Below are 25,039 nucleotides of genomic sequence, written 5' to 3'. Positions count from 1 at the left end.
GTCCGCCTCTGTCCTTCCTAAATAGGCTTAGTCTCCGCCTGTCCCAAATGGGCTCGGACCTCGGCACTATCACGGGGCTATCTCGGAACTATCCAATCCCCCACAAACCTTGCAAAGCTTCCCCTGAAGGATCCATGCGCCAAACCCCGCGTTGATGCATACCAAGATCGACATACCCCTTTCAATCTCCACATTTCCTATATCTCTTGTCTTTTTTCATTTGGCGTGTGCGACGTCTCGCACTTTCCCCATCTTCACTATTCCTTATATCCCTCTCGGTCATGTTTATCGCCTTCAAAGCTGCTCCGAGCAGCGAAGAGGGTTTGCGTAACCCAAAACATAAAAGACGAAGTGAACGACTCAGTCGGCGGGGATCTACACCGCGAGCCTGCACTTCATGTCGTCGCCGCAAAATCAAATGTGATGGCGAGAAGCCCTGTGAAGCCTGTCGATGGTACAAAAAGCCTGAGCTGTGTGGCTATACAGACTCTCGATCATCGCAAAGGTAAAAAGAGAATTGATAAATAAATAAACCTGGGCCCAAGGTTTCAGGACACAAACTGATCAAATTAGCCAGCCGGAGAAATCTACAGTACCCTCGCCGGACTACAAAAGTACACTTGAAAGGCTATTTCCAGACACTGCCCCCGAGAACATCGCCAATTTTTCAAGAGATAAATTGTTGGAGTTAGTGACCACAGGCGGATCCCAATATTCCCACCATCAAGACCCATCGATTGCGGCCGCTTCTCTGGACACCCGCGACTCTACATTGTCGGGGGAAATGCCTGGTCTGGAGTCATTACATACGATGCCCGAAGAGCAACCAGATGAAATGCAATGTGCTAGTGCCTCGGACTCAGTCGGACATATCTCAGACGACGTCAACGCATTATCTTTATCGGCTCGGCACCCAACCTCCTACCTAGGTGTTTCATCTATTCAGGCTGCACTGAAGGTCATTGCGTGGCTGCATCCATCAGTTAACTATTACTTATCCCATCCCTTGTCTAAGGACCAAGGTCTCCAGCCAACCAACTCGTTGCCCCCGACGCAACCTATATCTCATCCTGACCTCCCACCCACGGAACTCCAAATGTTAGATGCGTACTTTCTCAACTTCCAACCATTTGCACCACTCATAGACGAAGAAGTCTTTCGTACGACTTACTTACTTAGTCGTCGAAAGGATGATCGATGGCTTGCACTACTCAACATAGTTCTCGCGTTGGGAAATATTGCAGCCGCAGGCGCAGATAACAATACCCACCGTGCGTATTATGAGCGTGCAATGGATCACTTAAATCTACGTTCACTCGGGGATCCTAGCCTTGAGGTTGTTCAGGCCCTAGGTCTCATGGGTGGATGGTACTGTCATTATATTAGTCAACCGAATCTGGCATACTCCCTCATGGGTGCGTCGCTACGGATGGCGGTCACTTTAGGTCTGCAGCGGGAACCTTCTGATATTCACTCGATGCTCGACCCTAAGAAGTCTGGAATCCAGGAATTCAAACGTCGCGTCTGGTGGTCACTTTGTTGTTTGGAAACCTGGGGCCATGAAACACTCGGCCGGCCAAGTATGGATTACTTTGGCCCTAGCATCACAGTCAATTTGCCTAGCCGACTTGACAAGGTGAGCATCTCCTAACTATTCTTCTCTGGCTAGAATATTCAAGTTCTCTTTCTAAATTGACTCTTGGCAGGAATCTTATTTCGATGTCCTCCCCTTGACGGAAAATATCCAATTCGTGAAAATTGCTTTGAAAATTCAAGAATCGTTAGCTGCGCTACCAACCCTATCGCACACGGATATGTTCGATCTGGACTCGCAACTTGTTCGGTGGTGGCATGACCTGCCGCCGGTCCTCAAGGATTACGAACCCTGTCCCGAATCACTACATGCAGTACGTACTGTGATGCGTTGGCGATACTACAATCATCGCATGTTACTTTATCGCCCAACTCTACTGAACTATGCAATGCGAAGAATTCCCTTCATGGCCATTCGGGTTGAAGAACGCACTGCTATTCAAAAATGCCAGGAAATCGCAGAGATTTCTATCCAAGACATTTCCTCGACAACAAAATTGAATCAAATGATCGGTTGGAACGCTGTTTGGATGTTATTCCAGGCCACTATGGTTCCATTGATTTGTTTATCCGCTGGCGTCGCAGAAGACGATTCCACTGCCTGTAAGACGCAAGTTGAAACAGCGATGTTGACCCTTGGTCGCCTGAAGCCTTATGGGCACACGGCAGGACGCTCCCTTGAGGTCATTTCTGGAATTCTCGAGTCTAATCTTCACGGTCCTCCCGCAGAGCCGCTTGATGCAAGTGGAGATAATCTCGACCCCCAAAGTTTTCCTCCTCCAAATGCTTTCAATGCAGGCCAACAAATCGCCCGTGATCGTGTTTCGGATTGGACTGCTACTTCCTTTGAAACCCTTTCGTCTCAGTACATGTGGGAGTATTTGAGCTGGGACCATAGCAATCTCTGGCCTGAGGTTTTCGACCTCAATGCTCAGAATGAAGATGTGGTAATGTCTTTCCTGGACTCATCTGCAGCCAATACGTGAGATCGTTGTCCCATTGCCTCTAATGTATATAATTATATTTTGCAAATAATAAAAACAAATTTGCGATCATTCCTGACTAAAATCGGTTACTATTTAAGTTCATTTACCGTGTCACCTCGCTTATGAGGACCTGCTAGGTCAATGGAGAAGTGTCACATCAAATTGCATGTTGGAATGCGCAGGGTCTCCACTTTATAATCAGATCGGCAGGACTATTGAACTTTGGAGGATAGAGGGCCCATCGAATGAAGGGGCGATGTCTCACAGATCCAGGTCTGCAAATGATGACAGCCAATAAAAGTTGGACCCGCATACAGATATCTCGGTAGATCTCGGTCTTCAGCGGATGATCGTCAGAATGCTGATTCGACTCGTATTCTAAAGCGAACAACTGCTCTTTTCCTAGTCCGTATCTTGTACATTTATTTTTATGTGAAAATTTGCGGTTGATGATTTCGATACAAAGCTGTCAATATTGTAGCACGCCTACAGGACAGTATCTAGGCACTTTCGGGGTACATTGTACTATATACCTCCCAAGGACCCACTAGTGGGCTTAGTGCGATCGATCGTAAGGGTGAAGAATGATAAAAGTGGACTGGGAGACTCATCAATGTTGTTCAACCAAGTATTTACACAATATATATCTACCACACCCGGCCCCTATTTAAAGCCCTGAACTCTGCATATAGATAACACTCAGGGCCCCTTTTTCTTTTTGTCCTTTCCCTTCACATCCCTACATTCATTCGACATGCGTTCCTTGGTTTTACTTGCCCCAATTTGGGTCGCCTTTAGCCCTCTGGTCACTGCCATCATCCACGGTACCGAAGCCACCACTCTCGAATATCCTTTCATCGCCGCGATTCTCAATAACGATTGGTTTGGAACTTCCTTAATCTGCACAGGCTCCGTCGTGGGTCCAAAGACAATTCTCACTGCCGCCCACTGTGTCGATGGCCATACTCCTTCGTCTCTCACCGTCCGCGTTGGCAGCGCAAATTATACCACTGGCGGAAAACTGCTGCATGCTCAGGAAATTTTCATCCACCCCAGCTGGAGCTCAAGTACGATTGACAATGACTACGCTATTTTACACCTGGCCGATACTGCTATGGGTGGAGGTGTCACTGCGATCGCATTGCCTGGCAATAACGCGATCAACCCAGACGATACAAGTGGTATTGCCGTGCGAGTAGCAGGCTGGGGCAAGCTTGATTCGTCGGACAAAACCTCGCCCACTATCCTGCACCAGGCCAATATGGTGACAGTCGACCGGTCGACATGTAATGCTGCCTGGGCGAATGATAACCCGATCACAAAGAATATGATGTGTACCCAGCCGGATGCACCGATGCCTGGTACTTCCACCTGTAGTGGTGACAACGGTGGCCCAATTGTGGATGAACTGGGGTCGACGCTTTATGGAGTGATTAGTTATGGGGCAAATGGCTGCACGGCTACACCATTGCCGAATGTTGGATCTAGTGTCTCCGACGAAGCGGCCAAAGCATGGATCCAGGGATTGATTGTTTAGGCGCGAGTCGCCATGTAGTGCTTTGTATATATGTTGCAGATATATGTTTTACAGTCACTGACTCGAGAAGAGAGAGACAACAAATAAACACTGATCGGGCTGTTCATACCCTAAGAACTAGCAAACAATCCAGAAAACAAAGTTTAAGTCTGCTAGCAAGTAATAGGAGATAGGATGATCTAACAAAATGTATTCTCTGAAAAACGATAGCGTACAATCAACTCGCCAGTGCAGAATAACCTATGCACCCTTGACTTCCACCACCTGGTTCTCAGTCTCGGAAACCAAGACCTGTTGTGTTTCCGTACTCTTCTTGCGGGGATTTGGCGCTTCAAAGATCTCATTGAGTTCCTCAAGGGTCCGCCCGTTTGTTTCAACAGCGAAGAAGTAGATGAACACTCCCTGGACAATGTTCCAGCCGGCAAGGATGATGTATGTATGCCACCCAATGGCACTGATGGCGTTTCCGAATCCGAACTGGTTCACTAGCAAGGCAATATTGGTGAAGACGGAGTACATGGCCATTCCCTTGGCGCGGGTCTCGTATGAAAGACATTCGACGGCGTACATGGCTTGCAATGGGGTCCAGCCAAAGCTGTAACATAAGCCTGTCAAGAAGATGAACGCAATAGAACCAGTGGCGGCTCCTGTTTGTTCTGTCTTTGCGTATACACCGGTTGTGGCTGAAAGGCTTGCAAAGCAAATCTTTAAGTCCAAGGGTAAGCAGAGAACATAATGAATCACACGGGGTATATACGTACACTGCAAGCAATGGATGCGCCAATCATCATAGGTCTGCGTCGGAACTTCGGGCCCAAATAACTTCCCATATAAGCTCCGCTAGCAGAAAGAATCGTGTTACCGAGATTAACGTTGAGAACCTTTGTCGTATCTGTGACACCAGCTGTTGCCAAAAGGCCGCCAATATAGTAGCTCGTAACGCCAGCCTGCGCCCACTGGCTCAAGAAAGATGCGATACCCACGCACATTAGGCGCCATCTGGCAGCCTTCGTGTTAACAAGTTCTCTAAAGTCCCATGCCTTCTTATCTGACCCTTCAAGGTTGATCGCCTGTTCGTAGTCCCGGACCTGTAGGTGGACATAAGCGTTGTCCCGGGACCCCTCGCCGTGATACTTGGTAATAACATCCCAGGCTTCCTCGCGGCGCCCATGGCTGTAAAGCCAACGAGGTGACTCGGGTATGAACCAAACAGTTAACACTACGATGGAGGATGAAATCAACTGACACCAGATGGGAATACGCCAGGCGAGGGAACTTTCGAATCTCAGACATCCTCGGCAAGCACCAGCGGCAGCGATGGCGCCGACAAAGTACTGGCAATTGTATAGACCGGTCAAAATGTCGCGGTATTCAGGATGACTCATCTCGACCACGTATGCGGGTGCGGCAGAGGACGCCAAGGAGTAGCCCCAGCCTAAGACATGTTGTTAACACATCATCCAGAACTGGTGATATCTAGACACGTACCAAGGAAGAATCGGCTTGCAAGCAACTGATCCATGTGGTTGGCGGTTCCACCAAGAATAGTCCCCAGGATGACAGCGCAGGATCCAGCGAACATGCCACACCGGCGACCCCACGTATCGAGGAAAAATCCGACGAACGGCAGCGCCGAGACACCTCCGATAGTGTACATTCCTTGAATCAAGGAAGCTTTCGAACCGACCAATCCAGCGCCAAAGGTTTCTTGGAACTGCTCTATAGGAAGCAGAGCGCCCATGAGCGAGCCATCAAATCCTGAACCAGTTAGCGATGGGTTTTTCATTGGCTATCGATTATCTTTCTCGTACCGTTTAGGGCTGAGCAAAGATATGCCACAGTCAAGAATAAATATAGCTTCCACATCTGAGCACTCCACGGATTCGGAGGATTGGTCCGCCTGGCGACGTCCAAAGCCAGCGAGCCCTGAAGAGTCTCTACTTTGACGCCCTCTTTGTGCTCATGGTGCATGGCATCGCTGGCACCTTCTTTCTCGACCAGCTGGTCTGAGTTTGTATGCTCTGTCATGCTGAAAATGTCGTATTCTCCACGCCGAGGGATACAATCCACAGAATGAATGACTCAATTCCTGGGGAAAGGGGGTCATGGCATGATATATATTCTCGTAGTCATGGGACTTCTTTTCTCTCGTCGGCATGAAGCATCCATTTGTGAATGTCTCGGATGTCCTTGGCTAAAACAGATAATATTAAACCGTGGAATTCCTTGCATTCTGGTTGTCCAATTATGAGTGACTTTTCTCGCTTCTTTGTGGGGATGGCCCGGGGATGTTGCTCCAGACGGGCCGACCAAGGCCAATCACTACCCGAAAAACTGGGGTAACTTGGGCTCCGCCGAAAATGACTCGGCTTCCTCCGCCTACTCCTCGACCAAAAAGGGAATCTTCCGCCGTTTTCTCCCCGAATATAATATCGGCCCCCCATTATGGCTCCGTGAAAACGACTAGCTTGCGGATATCAAGTTGTAACGGAGTCCAAACCCCCCACAATCCATGTGTTTTCTATTTGCTTTTAGATCTACATTCTTTCCTTCTATAATAGTAAATGGAGAGCGGGAGATGAACCCCCGCAAACGGCTATGCTAACATGCAATATCACTTGTTCATTGGGTTCGGGTGGGAGGAAGAGAGATCAATGCTAGAGGTGCAGAGCTCCTATCGACTTAAGGCAGACAGCTCCCATGTAATGAATTCAAGAAGCTAATGAATTGTATTCAAATTAAAATTATATAAGTCGCCCAATATTGTGCAAAAAAGGTGCCACCCGAAATCGGAGGCCATTTCTATCCCGCAAAATGTCATAGTTCCTCCCGCGGGTTAGATAATACTACAACAAAACTTTCTATTTTCAAATTGCAGCAATTTCATGACTAGAAACCTGGATTGTATCATAAACCTAGTTAAAAATGGTTGAAACATACTATTGACCCAGGTAGCGATACCCCAATGGTGGATCACTATCACTAAGTCCTGTAATCTCCACCACCTGCTCATCGCCCGGAACAATATCTATAGCACTGTCGCTAATTCGTACATTCTCCCGCTCCTCAAAGACGAGACATTTTACCGGCTTCCGTGAGCTGATTACCAAGAGCTGCTGTCCAGCTGAAGCCCCTGGCTGCTGCCTCACTTCTAGTCCGCGATCGGCAAAGTCAAGATACTTGAGCGGCTGCGGCCAGTCAATGTCCCTGGCCACAATCTGACCATCTATCCATAGCCGTGCGGCAAGAACATGGGGCTCAGGCTGGGTGACATGATCGATGATACCACTTGTGATCTCGGAAGTACCATTAGCTGCAACAGTGACGTCCGTGAAGACAGCCGGGGTGCGCAGGTCCCTACCGGTCACCACCGATAAGAATCGTAGCTCGACAGTTCCATGCAGTACTTCCTGTCGGTTGCTAGCAACCCACATCTCGTACCGGCTCTTTTTGGGGGTTCTGCGTGCACGACACTCCAGTCGTGATGTTCACGTCGCACGCCGATCACCAGAGGCTGCATCACTCGCTTCACAGTGTAATACGCAGGTTTTGGCCGCAAAAAGTAGTCCACAATTGCCCATGAGATCGTGGGCCAGCAGTCGTTTATCTGCCACAGTAGCGCTCCGCCACACTTGCGCTCATCGCCCCATTGGCGGCGCCATCCGCCATATCCGAACATCATGGTCTCTGCCTGGACGACCTGTGTGAGGTAGGAGTATGTCTAAGTAGAGTGTGAGTATTTTCTTCTTTCTTTCGGGTTCAGGTGACCGTGTAGATAACAGACCTCTAGATCAGTGGCCATACGTAGGTTTTCCACGAGATACGTCGCCAATCGCCTCTCGTGGCCATCGGCCTTATTATGGAAGTCCATAACTTGTGACTGTGGGTGCTTGTCCTTCTCGTTTTCCAGGAAGTATTCGATCGTCGAGATATGCGGGAAGGCTTCCATCCCAAATTCGCTGTTAAAGCGGCCTCCCAAGGTGTCGAAGATCTGATATTTCTCTTGCGTTCCATGCCACACTGTAGAACCGTCAGCAAGAATATTCGAACAAAAGTCCCAATGGGAATTCATTTATGGATCAGATTGACCGACCATTCCATTGATGGATGTCCCCCACGGTAGGATCGCTCGTGGCTTTTCCGTCGCCCCATGGGCTTCCCGGATGGTAGAAGGTACTCGGCGAGTGCTCGGATACCAGTTCTGGCAGCAGCTTTTCGTAGATGTAGCGTGCTGGGAAGTCAGACTTCAACCAGCTTTCCGGGTCCTTATCTTCGTAGTTGTAGGTGAGCCCCGACTGCTCCTGCACTTGATAATCTTCATTGTTGCCAACGTAGATTACGATTGATGGATGATGTCTCAATCGCTGTACGTTATAGACTGTCTCTTGTCGTACAGACTCTAATAGCTCAGGCCATACTGGGTAGTTGCCACAGCCGAACATAAAGTCCTGCCAAACTAGCACGCCAAGCTCATCACAGGCGTCATAGAAAGCATCGTCTTCGTAGATCCCGCCGCCCCATACTCTGTTTGAGATTATTGTTAGAAGACATCAAAACTGTAAATTGTGTCCCAAACATACCTAGTCATCACCTGGCCACCTGCCACCATTAGCTCGATCCATTTCCGATATCGCTCGACGGTGATGCTAGGTAGTAGATTATCGGCAGGGATCCAGCATGAGCCTCCACAGAAGATGTCCACTCCGTTGACTCGGAAAAAGAACGACTTCCCATGTTTATCGGGCTGCTGAATGACTTCTGCGGACCGAATGCCAAATTTCTTGGACACCTGGTGTAGCTCATTTCCGTCGTGCAAGAGTGAGACTGTCACTTCATACAAGGTCTGGGAGCCGTATCCGTGTGGCCACCATAATTCGGGATTGGTGACCTCAAAGCTGGCTTGGGCATTTTCATTGGCGGGTATAGGGATATCCTGGCGCGCGATCTCATGTCCACGTAGAGTCAAATGGAAGCGAGCAACACAGCCTTCCAAGTTGGACTGATCAATTTTAGCAACTGCCGTAACAGTCGCCATTTTATGATCAGGAGCAAGATGTGTCTGTGGCCATAGGTCTTCTATTCGTGCAGAGTAGACTTCCAATCGCACCTCGCGCCAGATACCAGCTGTCATGATAACTGGGCCCCAATCCCAACCCCAATGGTATTGGGCCTTGCGCACGCCTAAGCGAGCCATATCTCCGTTGAATCCGTGCCATTTGTGATCCGGGTCTTTGTTGCGTAGCTCGGTTGCTTTGAGCTGGGCGCAATCGAATTCGACCTCTAGCACGTTCGTGCTCTGTGCTGACCCTAGGGCTTGTGTGATATCCACACGGTGGCCTAGGAACATGTTGCTAGATTCAAGGATTGTCTCGCCGTTGAGCCTGACTGAGGCAAAGGTGTCCAAGCCGTCAAATACCAGTGCCACGGTTGCACCAGGAGGGGTTTCCGGTCGTTGAAAAACATGTCGATATACCCATGCCTTCTCGTTGACCCAGCGCGCCTTGAGTTCATTGAAGCCTAGGTACGGATCCTCGAGCCTAAATAATATGTAATCGTCAGTTGGTGTCACATTGCGAGTTTATCAGTTGGTTGGATTCCTAACTTTTTATTTGCAATGAGATCCTGCTGCACCGTCGAAGGCACTGCCGCCACAGGCATCCATGCATTGAGTGTCTCGTCATCTCGATCCTTGAACGTCCATTCTGTAGACAATATTTGCTTGCAGAACGTCATGTTTGTGGTTCAAATGGAAGACAAATTCGTTCCTGATATTTCACGGCGCATTCAATTGAGAGAACTTCCAGAGAGGGCGGAGTGGGTTAATTTATATCAGCGGTGGACACTTCAAAGCACCTGGGTCCCTTTCTGTCCTGATTAAACCATTGAGCCCGAGAGTGAAAACACGCAGCACAAGACGAATTCCTGCACCTCTCAATGTGATATCTTTAGAGGCTGCAAGACTACCGCCAATACCTCCTGCCCCACCTGCAATGTAGATCAGCCGAAAATGTCACGCAGTGACCACTTTTTTTCTCCGTCTAATTGCCTATTCGAGCGTACAGTAGGCGGACGTCCGATCGAAACTGGTAGTCCCGAAGAATTCCCCCATTTTATATGCTGTATAGGGTCCAACTCACACCAAAATGCAGATCGATCGTGTCCAAGCACTTGCGCGTCATCTTTATCTTCATATGGGGATATCGGGGATGGACAGCCCGAAGATTGGTGATATTACTTGACACATTTTTGGCAATTTGAGCTTCTCCTGCCTGATCTTCAGGAGTTTTCAAACACTGGAGGTTTGATCCCACGGATTCTGCCGTCAGCTGCCGCATAATGGATCCACACCCGGATAATCCCTTACCCGACACTTTATCACCTCCTTCCTAGTTAGACGTGAGGTTCATACCTAAATCAGTGAAAATATCGCCTTTTGACTTCTTGCGGTCAAGAATTACAAGCCTCATTCCATCCCAGCCAGTTTCCTCCGAACTTCTCGATTCATCGAAGAGGAGAGCACACCCCATTATAACCCCGAGCATTTTTATCCCATGCAACTGCATGAGATTCTCGCCGACAGATATCAAGTGGCTGTTAAAATTGGCTGGGGTACCAGCTCCACTGTCTGGTTGGGTTAAGACCTTCACCAGTAAGTCCTACGACAATGCGACTGTCCTACTTCTAACCTTCAAGGTGGCGGTGGCTTCCTCCACGTTATGTTGCGATAAAGATCAATGCAAACAATTACACATCTAAAGAATGTGCGGGAAAAGAGTTAAGAAGTACACAGCATATAACACGAGCAAATACGGCCGACGAAGGTGGGTATTTTGTGCGCTTTTTGCTTGACTCCTTCGACTTACCAGGGCCGCATGGCAACCATATCTGCATGGTCGTGATGGGCCTTCATTATCTTCACACCCAACGTCATAGTATCCATACAGGTTTGTTCAACCAAAGAACACATAGCCCTCATCAGTTGGAAATCCTAAAAGTTAGCAAATCTCGAGTCCGACAATACCTTTATGGCTCTTAGAGATAACTCCCCACCCGACGCGGCTATTCGGGATGAGATGGAGAATCCAATGCCCCAGAAACCCTCCAAAGATCGAATAATATACCTTTCACGAAATAACTTCGGCTTTGAAGTAGATAGCCTAGGAAGGCCAGTGATCACGGATTTTGGGCTTTCTGTTTACGGAGAAAAGGCCCCTCATAATCAACCTATCCAGCCAAATACATTAGAGCCAGTTGGGACTACAGCGTTGATATATAGAATCTTGGTGCATTGGTGAGGATCAATCATTCAAGTTGGTGTCCAAAAGATTCCAACAATCTGACTAGATCTGGGAACTGCTTTGTGGGACCGGCCCTTTTGATTATTCAATATCATCATCAGAATCATCTTACAGCGAGAAGACGCACCTGGCCTCTATTATGTCCTTGCTAGGCCCTCCGCCAGAGGATATGCTTGACCGTGGAACCCAAAGCTCGCGATATTTTAATGACGATGGTACTTCGCTTACAAATATGCCACCGCTTGAAAGTCTGTCTTGCTGATGATCAAATAGGTCAATTCAAGTTCCCGGATCTCATTCCGAAAGAGTAAGGGTTTGAAGCAAAGCTTACGGTCATCGAAGGGGACGGGAAGCAAATGTTTTTGAGTTTTGTCTCGAGACTGCTGTGCTGGCGGCCAGAGGATCGAGCAACTGCAGAGGAGCTCCTGGCTTCAAGCCTAGTTTTGGTCGTCGAAAGAATTAGAAAAGATTTATATTGAGGTTTAGTATCACGACGGTCCTTTGTGACAATAGCACTAGAGTCGACTTGAATACGTCTAAAATAAGTACTCGGGGTGCTTTTTAGGCTACCGATACTTTAGGGGAAAAGACATTCCTTGCTCTCAGCTCTTGTCACTTCTAATAGTATAATCAAAATTGTGCTTCAAATATAGCCTTGCTCGGTCCAGCATGCCGCGGGTGAGCTGTCCGAGTTTTGTTGCGGCTGAACTTGCTTAGTTAAAATTCTCTGCCTTTGCTATCAATGTTTTTAGATTTATGCCAGGGGTCATATTTAGAACAGAATGCGCAGTTTGACATTCCTAGAAAGTGGGCATAAAGTGCGTATCACCAGACTCTCTATGAACAAAGTCTAAAAATGGTCAGTTACATATAGACGCAGCACCGAGACACCCAGTTGTATTACATAAAATTGCCTATTTGAGGCCACGGTGGGCGGAAGTCCGATCGAAACAAGTAGTTCCGGAGAACTCCCGAGGTTTGGCGAGACGTAGATCCTATCTAAGTATTTACACGTTATCAACTAAAATTTATCAATTTCAAGTGACGATACCGTTTGACTTGATGCGTGACCCTTTTTGGCATCATTTACATATATGGTCTCACAAGCATCCCCAGGTACACCCTTGGCTCCCCTTCTTGTCGACTTCCCTATTCATTTTGTGAGACTATATCTCCTTTTAGTTCTATTTTGAAGTTTGAAACTAGTGCAGTATATGAAACTACATCCGTCTTGATGCAGAAAGATCCGCACGGGACGAACAGGGAGACCTCAAGGTAACTCCTCAATATACTATGAAGCGAGACTCGAAACAAGATGATCTTTGCCGGTTATCACGCGGGAAGAGGGACAGCAATTCGCTCATACCGTTCATGTTGCCCCAAATGTCGAACTATCCATAATGTCCACAGCTCTCACATTGCCATATAAAAGGAAGCCGCTTGTCTCCGAATTTTTGCAGTATCACAAATCCAACTCCTGAATCAATCAGCAAGAAAGCTCATTATTCTTTCATCTCATTCCAAGATGCAGCTCCTATCTCTTTTCACATCTATGGCCCTCGTGTCTGCGGTGGTCTCATCTCCGACAGCAGACTTCAAAGCAATCCTGGCCCGCGCAGATGATCGGGGCACCGAAACCATTGCTGGGCTCGGGACTCGTAAGCAGGCGGTCTTGGATGCTGGTGGCAACACTCGTGACATGGCCATTGCGATGCTGGAGACGTGAGTTTCCTTTGTGCTCTGTCCCTAATGACCCAGCTTACAAGTATTAGTACCACCATGACTACCGACTACACATATGGTATGTCGAAAGATTTACAGTCGAGAATATTAGCGGTTCTAACAGTGATAATTCAGGTGATGGGAAGACAGGCGACGGCACCAACTTCGGCGTGTTCAAACAGAATTGGTTCATCTTGAGAAACTCTGCGTCTGAATTCCTAGGTCAGACCACAAGCCAGGTGAAGAACGGTGAAATTCTCAAGTAAGTTTTAGGGTGCTCTTGAGGCCCAGATATATATTTACTAACGTTCGACCCCTAGTTCGGATCTGTCAATGGACATCCAAGCTCGTCATGATGGCGAGGAGCATTACGGGTATGAGACTTGGTTCAGTGGCCACCGCAACGGAGAAACGGGTGTGAATAACCCGGGCACGGCGGACATCACTGGTGAGTTGTACCTAATATGATCCTCTCGTTCACGGCAGCTAAATTTATCGACAGCGTACATCGATGCCGTAGCATGGATTCAGGCGCAGCTTGAGAGTGATGAAAAATACCAGAGCGATGACACTCGGTTCTGGGTTGATGTCGTGGCCATTTAAATACGGCGGTGGAAACGGTGTGGCGGAAAGCTATCGACATACCCTTGAATAAGGCTTTGCGCTCTATGCGATGGGACGAGATTTACAGCGGTGGCACATCTTCCTTGGCACCACAATCCTTTTGTTTACCGCTCCGGCGATGTTCTATTTTACTCTTGTTATCTGAGTTTTAGTTACGCGCTCCAAAATCCCAAGTTTTTCGGATTATACAGCCGAACTGCACACTTGCCCTAACGCAAAATGAACGTCATGGGCTAAATGACATAAATTAAAATCTAGCCAACGATTAGGAAATCTTAAATTCGTTCTTCGTCTGCTGCCGTATCACTAAAATTTCCATTTTGAACGTTGTACCGGGAGAGAATGCGTTTTCTTGTTCTTTCAATCGTCCAGCTTATCAGCATCTGCGTTGCCGACGTTCCTTCCTGGGACGCTTGGCCTCATCAACGTATCAAAGTAAATGAAGACGTTAGCATTCACCTACGCTATTACGGCACTGGACCCCCCGTCCTCCTCATCCATGGAAACCCTCAACATAGTGTGAGTTACGACCCTATGGTATCCCAATTTTGGTCTTGCCGGCATCATGACTTTAACACATCCTTCTGGACAATGTTTGTGCATGCTAACCGTCCGCTTTCTTCCAGCTCTCCTACTCTACCATCGCCCCAATTCTTGCACAGAATTACACCGTAATTACCGCCGACAATCGTGGCGCCGGCGACTCTTCAATTCCAGCAGACGACGACTATACTGCCTCCACCCATGCAGATGACTTCAAAGCGATACTAGATTTCCTGCACATCAACGAAACCTACGTCTTTTCGCATGATAAGGGCTCCGGAATTGCAGCGGCGCTAGCGGCAAAGTATCCATCTTACGTGAAGAGAATTGGATTCTCCGAGTATGCCTTGCCTGGCTTCGGATATGAGAATTTATGGACCCCCAGCTCCGGCGGCAGCATTGGCTGGGACTTATACAAGAACTGGCAGCTCGGCTTTTTCAGTGTCCCGGACGCAGCACAATATTTTATCCAAGGCCGCGAGAAGGAGATGCTGGCTTGGTACTTCTGGCACACTTCTTATTCCGGCAATGAAGCCATTAGTGAGGACCACTTGACTCGCTACGCAACATCAATATCCAAACCTGGATTTCTGCGAAGCATGATGAACATATTTTCGGTTTCGACCGTGACCGAAGACGCTTCGTTCTTCAACGCATCATCTAGTCGCAATCCGTTGCCAATGCCGGTGTTGGTTCTTGGAGGCGAGGCTAGCTTTGCGCCGGGGTCTGTTTTGCAACAAAACTTTGGGCCGGTGAGCAGTGATCTCCAAGTAGATGTGATCCCAAAGGCTGGCCATTGGGTGTTGGATGAAAGTCCTGTATGGGTTGCTGATCGGCTATCGACGTTCTTTGGAGAGGATTCCGATGGTATATTGACGGTGGATTTATCGTATTTAACGAACCAGGTGACGCTGGTTTGAATATTTTCGGGGTTCATACCATTGGGAGGTATCAAGCTGAGAATTCTAAATATCTTAGATCTTGATGTATCTATTTTTCTAAAGCTCGAGTATTTTTTAGAACGCCATTCCAAGTCATGCACTCGGGAGTTTAGAATTATAAAACGTTATCAAAATTGCAGCATAAACTCAGTTTGTCTTTTTCAGGAAGCCTCCATTCCCGCTGTTCAATTACCACCTTACTCTTAAGACCGAGCCACGATTGTGATGGCCGATATCACTGGGCTTGTTTACATGCATTTAGATGGAATTCTCATTAAATTGTCTACAGAAACCACCATCTAACGATCGAGTAGCCATACCTAATCCGAATTTTGCTTTCTGATACTTTCTGAAGTCTGCCTCGATAAAGAGAAGAATACGGGACATTGATGAAAAGTGAGAGTCCCAGATTGTAAAATAAGACCTCGTAGCTCGTTCATGGGTATTTATTCATTCTCGTTGGAAAATAGTCGAAGAAACGGTGTAATTTGTACGCATGCAAATCTTTACTTAGAGGTTGGAATTCTAGAATCACTTGGGACATCCGAAAAGCAGATCCCCTTACCATTCCTTCCAAGGTTGCTAGCCTATAATTCCCCCATCACCCAATCGCATACAGTCGATTTTCCTCTCCCACGCCGATGGAAACCAACAGGATATTACGACAGAGTACAGTCATAATGATATAGCTTTCTTGTCAATGCCTTACAAGACTATTCATTGCCAGTCCTATAAACCACATTACTCTGAATCCTCCTATCAGCTGAGCTCTTTTCTAAACACAAAAATGTTCGAGTTTAATGATAGCGCCATCGAATATGGCCGGCAGGATATCGAAGGATTACCTGCTTCAGTCAAAGCATATTGCTACAGCGGTATGGACGATTTCTGTCGGATAATCTCATTTGAGTGTGATCGTCTCTATGGTTCTTTCCGCGTGGGACAAAAGGCAAGTTTGGGGGTAAGTGGTGCAAGTTGGGAAGGACGGAAAGACCATTCCATCACGCTGCCACAGATGGAAGGCACCATTCAATTAGGCTCGGCACAAAAGCCAATTCCCATTCGCAATTCCCACCGCGGTAGGCTTGCAGATAACCGTACTCGTCAGAGTATCCCTCGTAACAGAGACAACACTAAGAATACGCCAGACGAAGAATATAGCCCCGAGAAAGAAGACCACAGCGAACACCTTATCTTCTTTATTGAACCTACGACTTTCGAGCACGACTTCATCAACTCGGATTCTCCTGTTCGTACCAATACATTCTTCAATCCGAAATCAAAAATCCTTATCATCAAAATGGCCGGCCCGGCGCACGAACAAGCCGCAGAGGCTTTCAACGACATGCTTAAAGAGGCCTTTCGGCCAATGGGCCTGCATAAAGCAATTCAGTCATGGGGAAGAACAACGATGCTTGCCAAAGATGGCACAAGGAAGGTGGCAGACGGGGGGTGGGGTCCACAAAGACCCCTGCGCAACGCTCCTAAGAGACCCACAGTTCTGTTGGAGGTCGCCAATTCGGAGACTTACGCCAAGCTCCGCCGTGATGCTCAGTACTGGATAGATCCAGAAAAACAGGAGGCCAATGTGGCTATTGGAGTTAATCTCCATACAAAAAGGCCCGAGATCACGATCGACCAGTGGGAATGGAGCTCCCAAACCTCCCGCCCTATCAACAGAACCCACTTCACCATCAAAAGAAAATCTGATGGTGCAGTTTACTTTGATCCCCATAATCCTCCAGCTCAGCTCGTGATCCCTTTTAAATCTTTTTTTCGACGCCCCGCACAAATCAACAAAGAACGTGATATAGTCATTGGGACACAAGAACTAGTTGAGTTCGCATCCATGGTGTGGGAGGTGCAATTCGAACAAGATCAAGAATGAAACAAGAAGTGTTTTACCGTATAACGGGTGGCTTTCCCTTCTTTTCCTGTCAAGTTCAATTTCGTATTGTTATTCGTCTGTACTAGTTAGGGCATGGCAGTATATGGTGTTTATGGATAACAATCCATATTTTTTTACTGACAGAAATGAGTTGCAAGGGCTTATCCCACTATATTGAAACCACCATAATTAGCCCTGAGAAGAGTCGTAAAGGCACGCACAATGGAAAAGAAGTTTCAGACTGAGCCGCTCATTCATCCTTACGTAGGCTCATGCTCGTGCTCATGCTTAATGTCCTCTATCCTTTAAAAAGCTGGTTGTTGGCCTTGATTAGGCCTTGGGCTATGTATGTAGTACCCCAACCGAGAGATATATGATAGAAGTAAGCCTCGCCCCAATTTCCAGAGACTTTCCCTCGCTACAAGCCTTCCTTGGCTACGTTTACCCACAACACCAATTGCACTAACAAATTACACTTGAACAACTACCTATATGTTTCGACATCTATGCTGTTTATTGCATTATGCTTTGCTCCAAGGTTAGCCTTCCCATCTCCGCCTAACCGCTTTGTGTAAGAGTACGGTTGGATGACTTTAGTGGTAAGCAACCATCACGCAGCCCTTCCAGGCCCAGCGGTGATCCAGGTTCATCGTGTTCTTGGTCATTGTCCTCTTTTTCTCTCTCTCGCTTTCCATAATTATCTCAGTCCCTCTAGACCTATACATCCTCGTTTCTAAGGATGACGATTACATCTACCATATATACATATTTCGTTAGATATTTTCTCCTATAATGCCTAGTGATAGACACCACGGCATATTCCATATTTACATCACCATTGTCTAGCTAGGAATAGAGGTAGGCAATTAACTCTAGAAATAGAGACAGTGCGCCACTCAAGGGCCATCGAAAAGTAGATTGACCAATCATCAGTGTTATGGGAACATATCCTACCCAGGGGTAGGCTAGAAGCCTACATATATAAGTGATCAATATGTACAACAAACAGTAGTGATTCTCACCCGATCTACGACGGTCTATAGCGCTCAATGACAAATGCCTGATTTTACTCCCTCGATGCGTTATTTTGGCCTGGCAGAAAAATAAGAATAAGTGAATTACTCTTACAGATCCCTTAATAAGTAATGTACACTGCCCAGGTTCCGCTAACCTAAGGTAGGAATGAAAATAAATCCTTTGATCTTCATAACGAGTTGGTTACAGTACACTGTATAGAGAGGCCGAAAGGCGATCTAAAACAGGGCTTAATTCAGGCATTTGTCATTGAGCGCTATACACCGTCGTACCCTATCTATAGCACGCTCACCCTTCCATCCCATCACTCAGTCACCCACAACCATCCAGTCTCTTGTACTCTATAATACTCTCCCAGACGCAATATAATACATACGACCATAGGGTGTGGAAAACAGGGCTTCCCGTCCGCTCAGCCGTACTTAAGCCACACGCCGGTGAGTTAGTAGTTGGGTGGGTGACCACCAGCGAATCCTCACTGTTGTATGTTTTTTTTAAATTCACATATTTCCTTAGAATAACGCATAATTCAGGCAACAACAATGTAAAATCAGATATCCGATCCCTGGCATACTACACCTTCACCTTCCGAATACGCTAAGACTTCAAAGATATTACCATCTGAGAAGAGCTGTGACGTAACGCTTTATTCCATAGCGAACTTGATGCGACAATTTTGTCATTTGCAAGATGAGCATATACATTTGTCGAACGCAAGATCGGTCCTAGTTAAACAGATGATTGCTGACTTTTACCACAACCCATTTTGTCTCACCCCTCGTCGCGTTCTCGTTCACTTCCTAGATGCAAGAACGAGGCCGTCTCATATTTCAAGTGTGACAGAAAATCTCCTCCGCGGACCTAGAGCCAGAGGTAACACAACTCCAGGAGTAATCATGTCTATCAGTAACAACCCCTCCACCTACATTATAAATGTCGCATGCCATGGTGGTTTGAAGTACCCGAAGAATATCGGTTGCAACATCCACTTCGCCGCCCGGGCTAGGCGACACACGACAATACATGGCGGAGCCCGACTTGAACCCTGGCGGAAACTGAACCCATTTCAGCACCTTATAATCGGAGCGATTCAAGCCAGAAAGTAAGTCTCTAGTCGAACTGGCAGGATTCTGGCACAGGTGGATATGGATCTGTTCTTCCGAACGGGTCAACGCGCTATTGATGGCCAGCGTTCCGTTTGCTCGGTTGTATTCTTGCTCGGGATGTCCACTGCGGAGAGTTTTCTGCCCAAGTTGGAACCCGCCGTCTGCATCTGGGGCTGTATGTAGTTGAAGGATTCCCGGCAAGAGCTGGGTAGTTGTGATCAGATCACCCCGGCTAGTGACCATCCATACTGGGGGACTTGCTTTTCCTGGAGTGATCTTTTTATCGGGGATACAGTTTGCCTTTGGATTTGGACTTTGTAGATCCCGGATGCACCCACACAGACTGTGGAACCAGATATAGCAGCCGTTACAATCGCTATTTGAGGAGACGCAACCTGAGTTGCAGGTTGTAAGTTGGGCTCGGGATTGGATCCTTATCGGGGGATTGCCGCAGGCCTGGTAGCAGGTCTGAGGGCTTGTTAGGCAGGTTAGATTCTTTGGGTCTGGTGGAAATTTGGCCGGACAGTCGCATTGGCTGACATCCATTTTGGAAATATCATCAGATGTGCATAATTTTGCTTGAGGGTTTTGCTCTAAAGGTTCCTGTCGGAGAGTCCCTTCCCTCTGCAGACTAAGGACGCTTGGGACAAGGAGGCACATAAGAACTCGTTCGTAATTGGACTTCATTGTAGCGATTTGTCGTAGTTAGATATTGGAATTGAGAGTGGAAATCCCTTGTTCAAGGACGACTATGCTCTGGACTGGATGTCGAGAAATTCGATATCTTTATAGGAATCCTAAGACGCCATTAATGACGCAAGATCGGCATACTAGCTTGTATCTCTTGAGTCTAGGTACGTCTAGATCCCTAGGAGTTGATTGAGGATTCTTGATGCGGCATCCTAGGATGTCAGAATCCAAGCTAACCACGGGTATGGTATCTCTGGGAACTAGCAGTGCGATATTTTTGTGGAGTGCAAGCTCAGCTGATTTATTAGAAAGATGATGTATTATCTGCGGCTGATTTGGTACTGGATTCCTGCAATCCAAATAAACAAATCTTGGACCATCTCCACTGGCTCCCTATTGGATGGAAGGTGTCGAGATCGCCTCTCACTTGCACTAGTTCAATTGCATTCTATATTTCAGTTCTACAGTATTATATATGCGACCATAAATTTATTTAGGTCTTTGTTAATTGGAAGCTATCCTAATTTAATCGAGAATTAGAGATCTAATAGTCCCCTAGAGTCCTACTTGGCATATGAATTGAAGACCTAATAATACAGAAAATGATAGCTTAACTTATATACATTATGACGCTCTAGACTATACGGAATGCTCAGTCAAATTTCCTATGGGAATTCCCACTACTCGCGTGAGCCGGGTAGTTAAGGTAGTGCCCGCCCATGGGCATTTCCAAGTGGGTATTACCCGATTAATTAAGGCCACGGGCACTGCCCGCCCCGTTGCCCGCTAGCATTGTCAAGGTCTAGATATATTTACCCAGTGATAGGCTTGGGGCCCCAAATTGGGTTACAACCAGCAAACACGCTAATTACGTCCTCGGGTGTATAATCCAGCTGATTTAGCGGGTTTATGACCGCTACCTACGTCAGACCCTTACTTAGGTGAAAACTGGGTCGAACTGGGCCTAAACTGGGTTTTCTGGGGCCCCAGTCACTGGGGCTGGGTTGGATCTAGGTTATGAGCTTTCGATCCAGACCCAGACCGGGTTGGGGTTTGGGTCATGCAGAAGCCTCAGAACATAGAACCGAGACATGTCTAGAAAGAGAATGTAGCCAGTTGAACTAATTAATGGGGCGGAAGCCGGAAAGTATCTATACCCTGCTGTCAAGCAAACAATTGCTCAGTCAGTAAGCAAACAGATGGCCAGCGACGGAGTGGTCCAACAGATGGCGAGGGTGTAAATTCAATATACATATTTCCGTACGAGCCTGACTTTTATCATCGTTATGCAGTGAATTGGTTGATTATGTGGCTATGGTATAAAGGATTATCACAGTTTATGCAAAGTTTATTTGCTCTCTTCTGTTTCTTCGGCAATCTTCACCAACTGTGCCTCTCGTTTTTTGAGCACATTCTGAATTTCCTCAACGGTCTCTTTCAACAGGTCTTCTGCCTCACTTCCCCTCTTTTGCGCGATAGCCTGTAGTGACTGCAATTGAGGGATGACGCTGGACCCACCAGGTACCATCTTGAGCCACTTGTCCAGGTCACCCAAGCCGCTTGTCTTCGCTTGTCCAACCTTGTCCGTGATGTACTTCTCCACATCCTCCGTCTTACCCGAAGAAGCGCTGTCCTTGACAAGACCCCACAGATCTTTAGGGTTGCCCTTTTTCAAGGTATCGGCGTTGTCTTCAACCATTTGCTTGAGCTTTGGGTATTTATCAAGGTACTGCTGGGCCTCCTCGAAACCCTTCTGCCATGCCTCCTCCCCTAGCTTTTCAAACTTTGACTTCTGCTCTTGGATCAAGTTTTTGATCTCTTCAACTGACTCGCCATTTGTGCCGCGCTGCAAAATGCTGGAGATTTGTTGCCAGGTCCGAGTTAACTCTTCCTTCGCTTGGGGCCCATGAGCGTCGCCCATCTCCTTCAGTTGATCGAAACTACCACCGACCTTCTCCTTGAGTCCGGGGTGATTGTTGAGAACATTCTCCGTGGCGTCGCCGGCAAGCTCGAACAATTGCTTGAGATATTTTTGTAGCACGTTCAAAGCCTTGGACGCAGAGTCTATGCTCAATGCTTCTTTCTTCGAGATATCCTTCAGCTCGGTATATGCATTTTTGACCACTTGATCAAATTGCTTTCCATGATCGTTTCTGATCTTCTCGAGGTCATCAAAGGCGGTGTCCACGTAGCCGCGCGCGCCAGGGATGAAGACAGCATAGCCTTTGATCGTATCCTTTAACCAGACAAATGCCTCGTTTGGCTCAGGTGTCTTTTCAGTGACTGTCCGCTTGGCCTGGTCGATGTATGCTTGTGTCTGCTTGCCGGTGTTGACGAGTGTCTTGGTTCCAGAGAAGTGGTACCAGGTGTATCCCGCAAGGAAGGCGGCAGCTCCACCAGCAAGACCGCCAATCAAGGCGGGATTGCCACTAGTGGAAGCCGCATTAGATGCGGTGGATTGGAAGCGAGAGTTGATAAAGCGAGCGTTGGGTTGCAGTCGCTGTCTGGCGGACCTTGCTGCAATTCCTGAGCTTCGTCCGAGCATGTTGAAAATATTGGGAAGATGGGGTGAAAATGAGAGAATATTGTGAACTGCAATACTCGTCAACAGGTGAGGTTAAAGTGTAACAAATACTGAAAAGTGTTTAAGCAGACGGAGCACGAGTTTTAATAGGCAAAGAGGACACCCAGAACAGCTGTAAATCCGATTCCAGGAACAGTTCGTACCGTTAACTGGGGTTGATCGATATGACGTGACTTCCAAGTTATAGGCTACGCTACTGGCGCTACCCAGCTCCAGGCGTCAGGTAATATACTGGTTCTGCTTTTGAGCCGTCATACTGCATCTTTGCAGAAAGTATGCGAAATCCAGTAATTCTAGATTCGGGCCAAGCTTTTAAGAATGACCAAATGACGTCATCCATATATTGTATGCGACTCCCTATTGTGGCCTGTTTTGCCAAGAAAGACGAGATAACTAGTGAAAATGATCCATCCAAGTATTCTTGTCTGACCTTCAATCGCTTTTGCCTTTCTCTCTCTCTGTATGGGAATTTTCCAAAGGCACTCTAGGATGAGCGCGGCTAGTTGATACGAGTGAGAAGTTTACGTCATATTTACCCTAATCTGGTCCTGGGCTGTTCATCAAGAGAATGAGTAATATATATCCTAATCGATGGCATCGTTAACTGGATAAGAATATAAATAGTTTCAATCCAAATATAGCCAAACTACACACTAAGACATTCAGCCATCGCCTTCGGCAAGGTTCTTTCCGCATGACCGCACCTCCATCCCACTCAGTAAATCAAGCTTCAGCTGAGTTTTCCTTCTCCTGGACCTCACCGAAGGCCTTGTCTCCATCGAAGATCAACCCAACCTCTTCCAAACTGCGGCCCTTGGTCTCAGGGAAGCCAAAATAAACAAGAACGATCTCAACGGCAATAACGCAGCAATAAACAATATAGTATCTCCAGCTGATCGCATCCATTGCCACGGGGTTGGCATATCCATTGAAGAGAATGGCACATGTCGACGCAATCTGCATGATATTCGTTCCTTTGGCACGAAGGTGGGTAGGAAGTACTTCAGTAACGTAGACCCAGGGGGGCCCATTGAGACCGGCGTTGTAGAAAAGCTGATACATGAAAATCATCACGATTACCCCACTGCCGAGACTGCTATCTTTGAAATCTCGCTGTTCATTGATTGCGGATAAAACTGTCCAGATCACGAAGCAGGCCAGCATGCCCACGGTTGAGAAAAGGAACAGGCGTCGTCGACCAGCTATTTCCATAAACGAGGCTAGAATGATTGAGATTCCAAGGTTGAACACTGTCAAGCCACCGTTGATGCGGAGCTGCTGGGGATCCGAGGTCAAGCCAATCGAGTTGAGAATCAGGTGAAGATAGTACGAGGTCAGACCGTTGCCCGAGAGCTGCATCATGCAGGGCACTGCAATGATGATAAAAAGGCGATGCAAGTTGCCGCGTGTGCTTAGGAACTCTCGATACCCAGTTGTAGAAGCTCCTTTCGCGGTCTGGATTGATAATATGATTTCTTTCATCTCAAAGTCGACCAGCGCGGAGTTCTCGTCTCCACCAGCGTGGTACTTCGTCAACACCTTTCGGGCTTCCTCGTAGCGGTCTTTCTGCACAAGATATCGGGGCGACTCGGGAAGAAGATAGACGAAAAGCACTTGCAACAGGGGAAAGAATCCCTGTAAAAGGGAGGGGATGCGCCAGGACCATGACATGCTTGGACCCATGAAATAGGTTCCGTATGTGATCCATGCAGCGAGCAATGCTCCCAGGTACCACAAGTTGTTGTAATAGCCGACCAATACAGATCTATGTGTCGGATACGCCAATTCACTAACCAACATCGGGGATGCTTCGACGGCGATCAGACCACCGAAACCAATCACCATACGGGAGACCAAAAACATAGCGTAATTCTGCGCGGCACATTGAAGAACGGCTCCAATGACCAAGAGCGCCGATCCGATGAAGATTGGGAATCGTCGGCCCATGTGGTCACAGAGCCAAGGAGCAATAGGAAAAGCGAGGATCTGACCGAAGATCACTCCGTTGGAAAGTGAGCCCAGGCGGCTACCAGTTGGATGGCCGAAAAAGTTCTGCCATTGGCTCATTGACTGCAGGCCGTTGAGCATGGATCCATCATAGCCATTTGTCGTCGAGGATAGATACGGAATGATCATCCCAAGATTGAGGAGCAAAAGATGACGCTCCTTGTACCATGGTTTGCCGGTATCTGGGAGAACACTTTTCAGGGTCCATTCCGCGGGGCGATTGGTGTCATTCTCGTGGACAATGGTCGTCGGCTTATCTTCCTGGTCATTCATCTTGATCGCAACCTTCTGAATTGAATGTGCAAGAAAGGTGAGTAAAGTGCAGATGAGAACTGGAATTTCCCTGGCGCGATCCTTATTATATCACCTTCCCATCACACTGCTCCGTCACTCCGCAATGAACATGCGCATTGTGGTTTAGATGGCTTGACTCAACTTTGTGGTCTGGTTTTCCTTTTCTTTTGCCTGTCCACATGGAAAAGCTA

General features: G+C 47.5%; 11 protein-coding genes across 11 annotated transcripts; 6 read left to right on the top strand and 5 right to left on the bottom strand.

Moving 5' to 3' along the window:
- Positions 1 to 784: 784 nt before the first annotated feature.
- Positions 785 to 2,579, top strand: N7517_000892 (fungal specific transcription factor domain-containing protein; the record flags this gene model as incomplete). The annotated part of the gene is made up of 2 exons (XM_056718622.1): positions 785 to 1,636; positions 1,707 to 2,579. The coding sequence occupies 2 exons, from the start codon at positions 785 to 787 to the stop codon at positions 2,577 to 2,579; spliced, it is 1,725 nt and encodes a 574-aa protein (XP_056582757.1).
- A 754-nt stretch (positions 2,580 to 3,333) lies between these two features.
- Positions 3,334 to 4,116, top strand: N7517_000891 (S1 family serine peptidase; the record flags this gene model as incomplete). Its single annotated transcript, XM_056718621.1, has 1 exon — positions 3,334 to 4,116. The coding sequence occupies one exon, from the start codon at positions 3,334 to 3,336 to the stop codon at positions 4,114 to 4,116; it is 783 nt and encodes a 260-aa protein (XP_056582756.1).
- A 240-nt stretch (positions 4,117 to 4,356) lies between these two features.
- On the bottom strand, positions 4,357 to 6,144 carry N7517_000890 (Major facilitator superfamily domain general substrate transporter; the record flags this gene model as incomplete). The annotated part of the gene is made up of 4 exons (XM_056718620.1): positions 4,357 to 4,821; positions 4,878 to 5,551; positions 5,605 to 5,874; positions 5,928 to 6,144. 4 exons carry the CDS (start codon positions 6,142 to 6,144, stop codon positions 4,357 to 4,359), a joined length of 1,626 nt encoding a protein of 541 aa, XP_056582755.1.
- A 911-nt stretch (positions 6,145 to 7,055) lies between these two features.
- Positions 7,056 to 9,849, bottom strand: N7517_000889 (beta-mannosidase; the record flags this gene model as incomplete). The annotated part of the gene is made up of 6 exons (XM_056718619.1): positions 7,056 to 7,562; positions 7,586 to 7,837; positions 7,901 to 8,136; positions 8,210 to 8,640; positions 8,697 to 9,653; positions 9,719 to 9,849. 6 exons carry the CDS (start codon positions 9,847 to 9,849, stop codon positions 7,056 to 7,058), a joined length of 2,514 nt encoding a protein of 837 aa, XP_056582754.1.
- A 1,704-nt stretch (positions 9,850 to 11,553) lies between these two features.
- N7517_000888 (uncharacterized protein) lies at positions 11,554 to 11,725 on the top strand (the record flags this gene model as incomplete). The annotated part of the gene is made up of 2 exons (XM_056718618.1): positions 11,554 to 11,629; positions 11,688 to 11,725. 2 exons carry the CDS (start codon positions 11,554 to 11,556, stop codon positions 11,723 to 11,725), a joined length of 114 nt encoding a protein of 37 aa, XP_056582753.1.
- A 1,214-nt stretch (positions 11,726 to 12,939) lies between these two features.
- On the top strand, positions 12,940 to 13,739 carry N7517_000887 (uncharacterized protein; the record flags this gene model as incomplete). The annotated part of the gene is made up of 5 exons (XM_056718617.1): positions 12,940 to 13,136; positions 13,187 to 13,215; positions 13,272 to 13,398; positions 13,457 to 13,584; positions 13,639 to 13,739. 5 exons carry the CDS (start codon positions 12,940 to 12,942, stop codon positions 13,737 to 13,739), a joined length of 582 nt encoding a protein of 193 aa, XP_056582752.1.
- Positions 13,740 to 14,102: 363 nt separating this feature from the next.
- On the top strand, positions 14,103 to 15,223 carry N7517_000886 (alpha/beta fold hydrolase; the record flags this gene model as incomplete). The annotated part of the gene is made up of 2 exons (XM_056718616.1): positions 14,103 to 14,279; positions 14,387 to 15,223. The coding sequence occupies 2 exons, from the start codon at positions 14,103 to 14,105 to the stop codon at positions 15,221 to 15,223; spliced, it is 1,014 nt and encodes a 337-aa protein (XP_056582751.1).
- Positions 15,224 to 16,031: 808 nt separating this feature from the next.
- On the top strand, positions 16,032 to 17,132 carry N7517_000885 (uncharacterized protein; the record flags this gene model as incomplete). Its single annotated transcript, XM_056718615.1, has 1 exon — positions 16,032 to 17,132. One exon carries the CDS (start codon positions 16,032 to 16,034, stop codon positions 17,130 to 17,132), a length of 1,101 nt encoding a protein of 366 aa, XP_056582750.1.
- Positions 17,133 to 18,997: 1,865 nt separating this feature from the next.
- Positions 18,998 to 19,819, bottom strand: N7517_000884 (uncharacterized protein; the record flags this gene model as incomplete). Its single annotated transcript, XM_056718614.1, has 1 exon — positions 18,998 to 19,819. The coding sequence occupies one exon, from the start codon at positions 19,817 to 19,819 to the stop codon at positions 18,998 to 19,000; it is 822 nt and encodes a 273-aa protein (XP_056582749.1).
- Positions 19,820 to 21,311: 1,492 nt separating this feature from the next.
- Positions 21,312 to 22,508, bottom strand: N7517_000883 (uncharacterized protein; the record flags this gene model as incomplete). Its single annotated transcript, XM_056718613.1, has 1 exon — positions 21,312 to 22,508. One exon carries the CDS (start codon positions 22,506 to 22,508, stop codon positions 21,312 to 21,314), a length of 1,197 nt encoding a protein of 398 aa, XP_056582748.1.
- A 762-nt stretch (positions 22,509 to 23,270) lies between these two features.
- Positions 23,271 to 24,827, bottom strand: N7517_000882 (sugar porter family MFS transporter; the record flags this gene model as incomplete). The annotated part of the gene is made up of 1 exon (XM_056718612.1): positions 23,271 to 24,827. The coding sequence occupies one exon, from the start codon at positions 24,825 to 24,827 to the stop codon at positions 23,271 to 23,273; it is 1,557 nt and encodes a 518-aa protein (XP_056582747.1).
- Positions 24,828 to 25,039: the final 212 nt, after the last annotated feature.

The sequence above is a fragment of the Penicillium concentricum genome (genome assembly GCF_028827145.1).
Source record: "Penicillium concentricum strain IBT 3081 chromosome Unknown utg000001l_segment0_segment0, whole genome shotgun sequence".
Classification (NCBI taxonomy): domain Eukaryota; kingdom Fungi; phylum Ascomycota; class Eurotiomycetes; order Eurotiales; family Aspergillaceae; genus Penicillium; species Penicillium concentricum.
The sequence above is the reverse complement of the archived record's forward strand: the minus strand, read 5'-3'. Positions and strand labels throughout refer to the sequence as shown.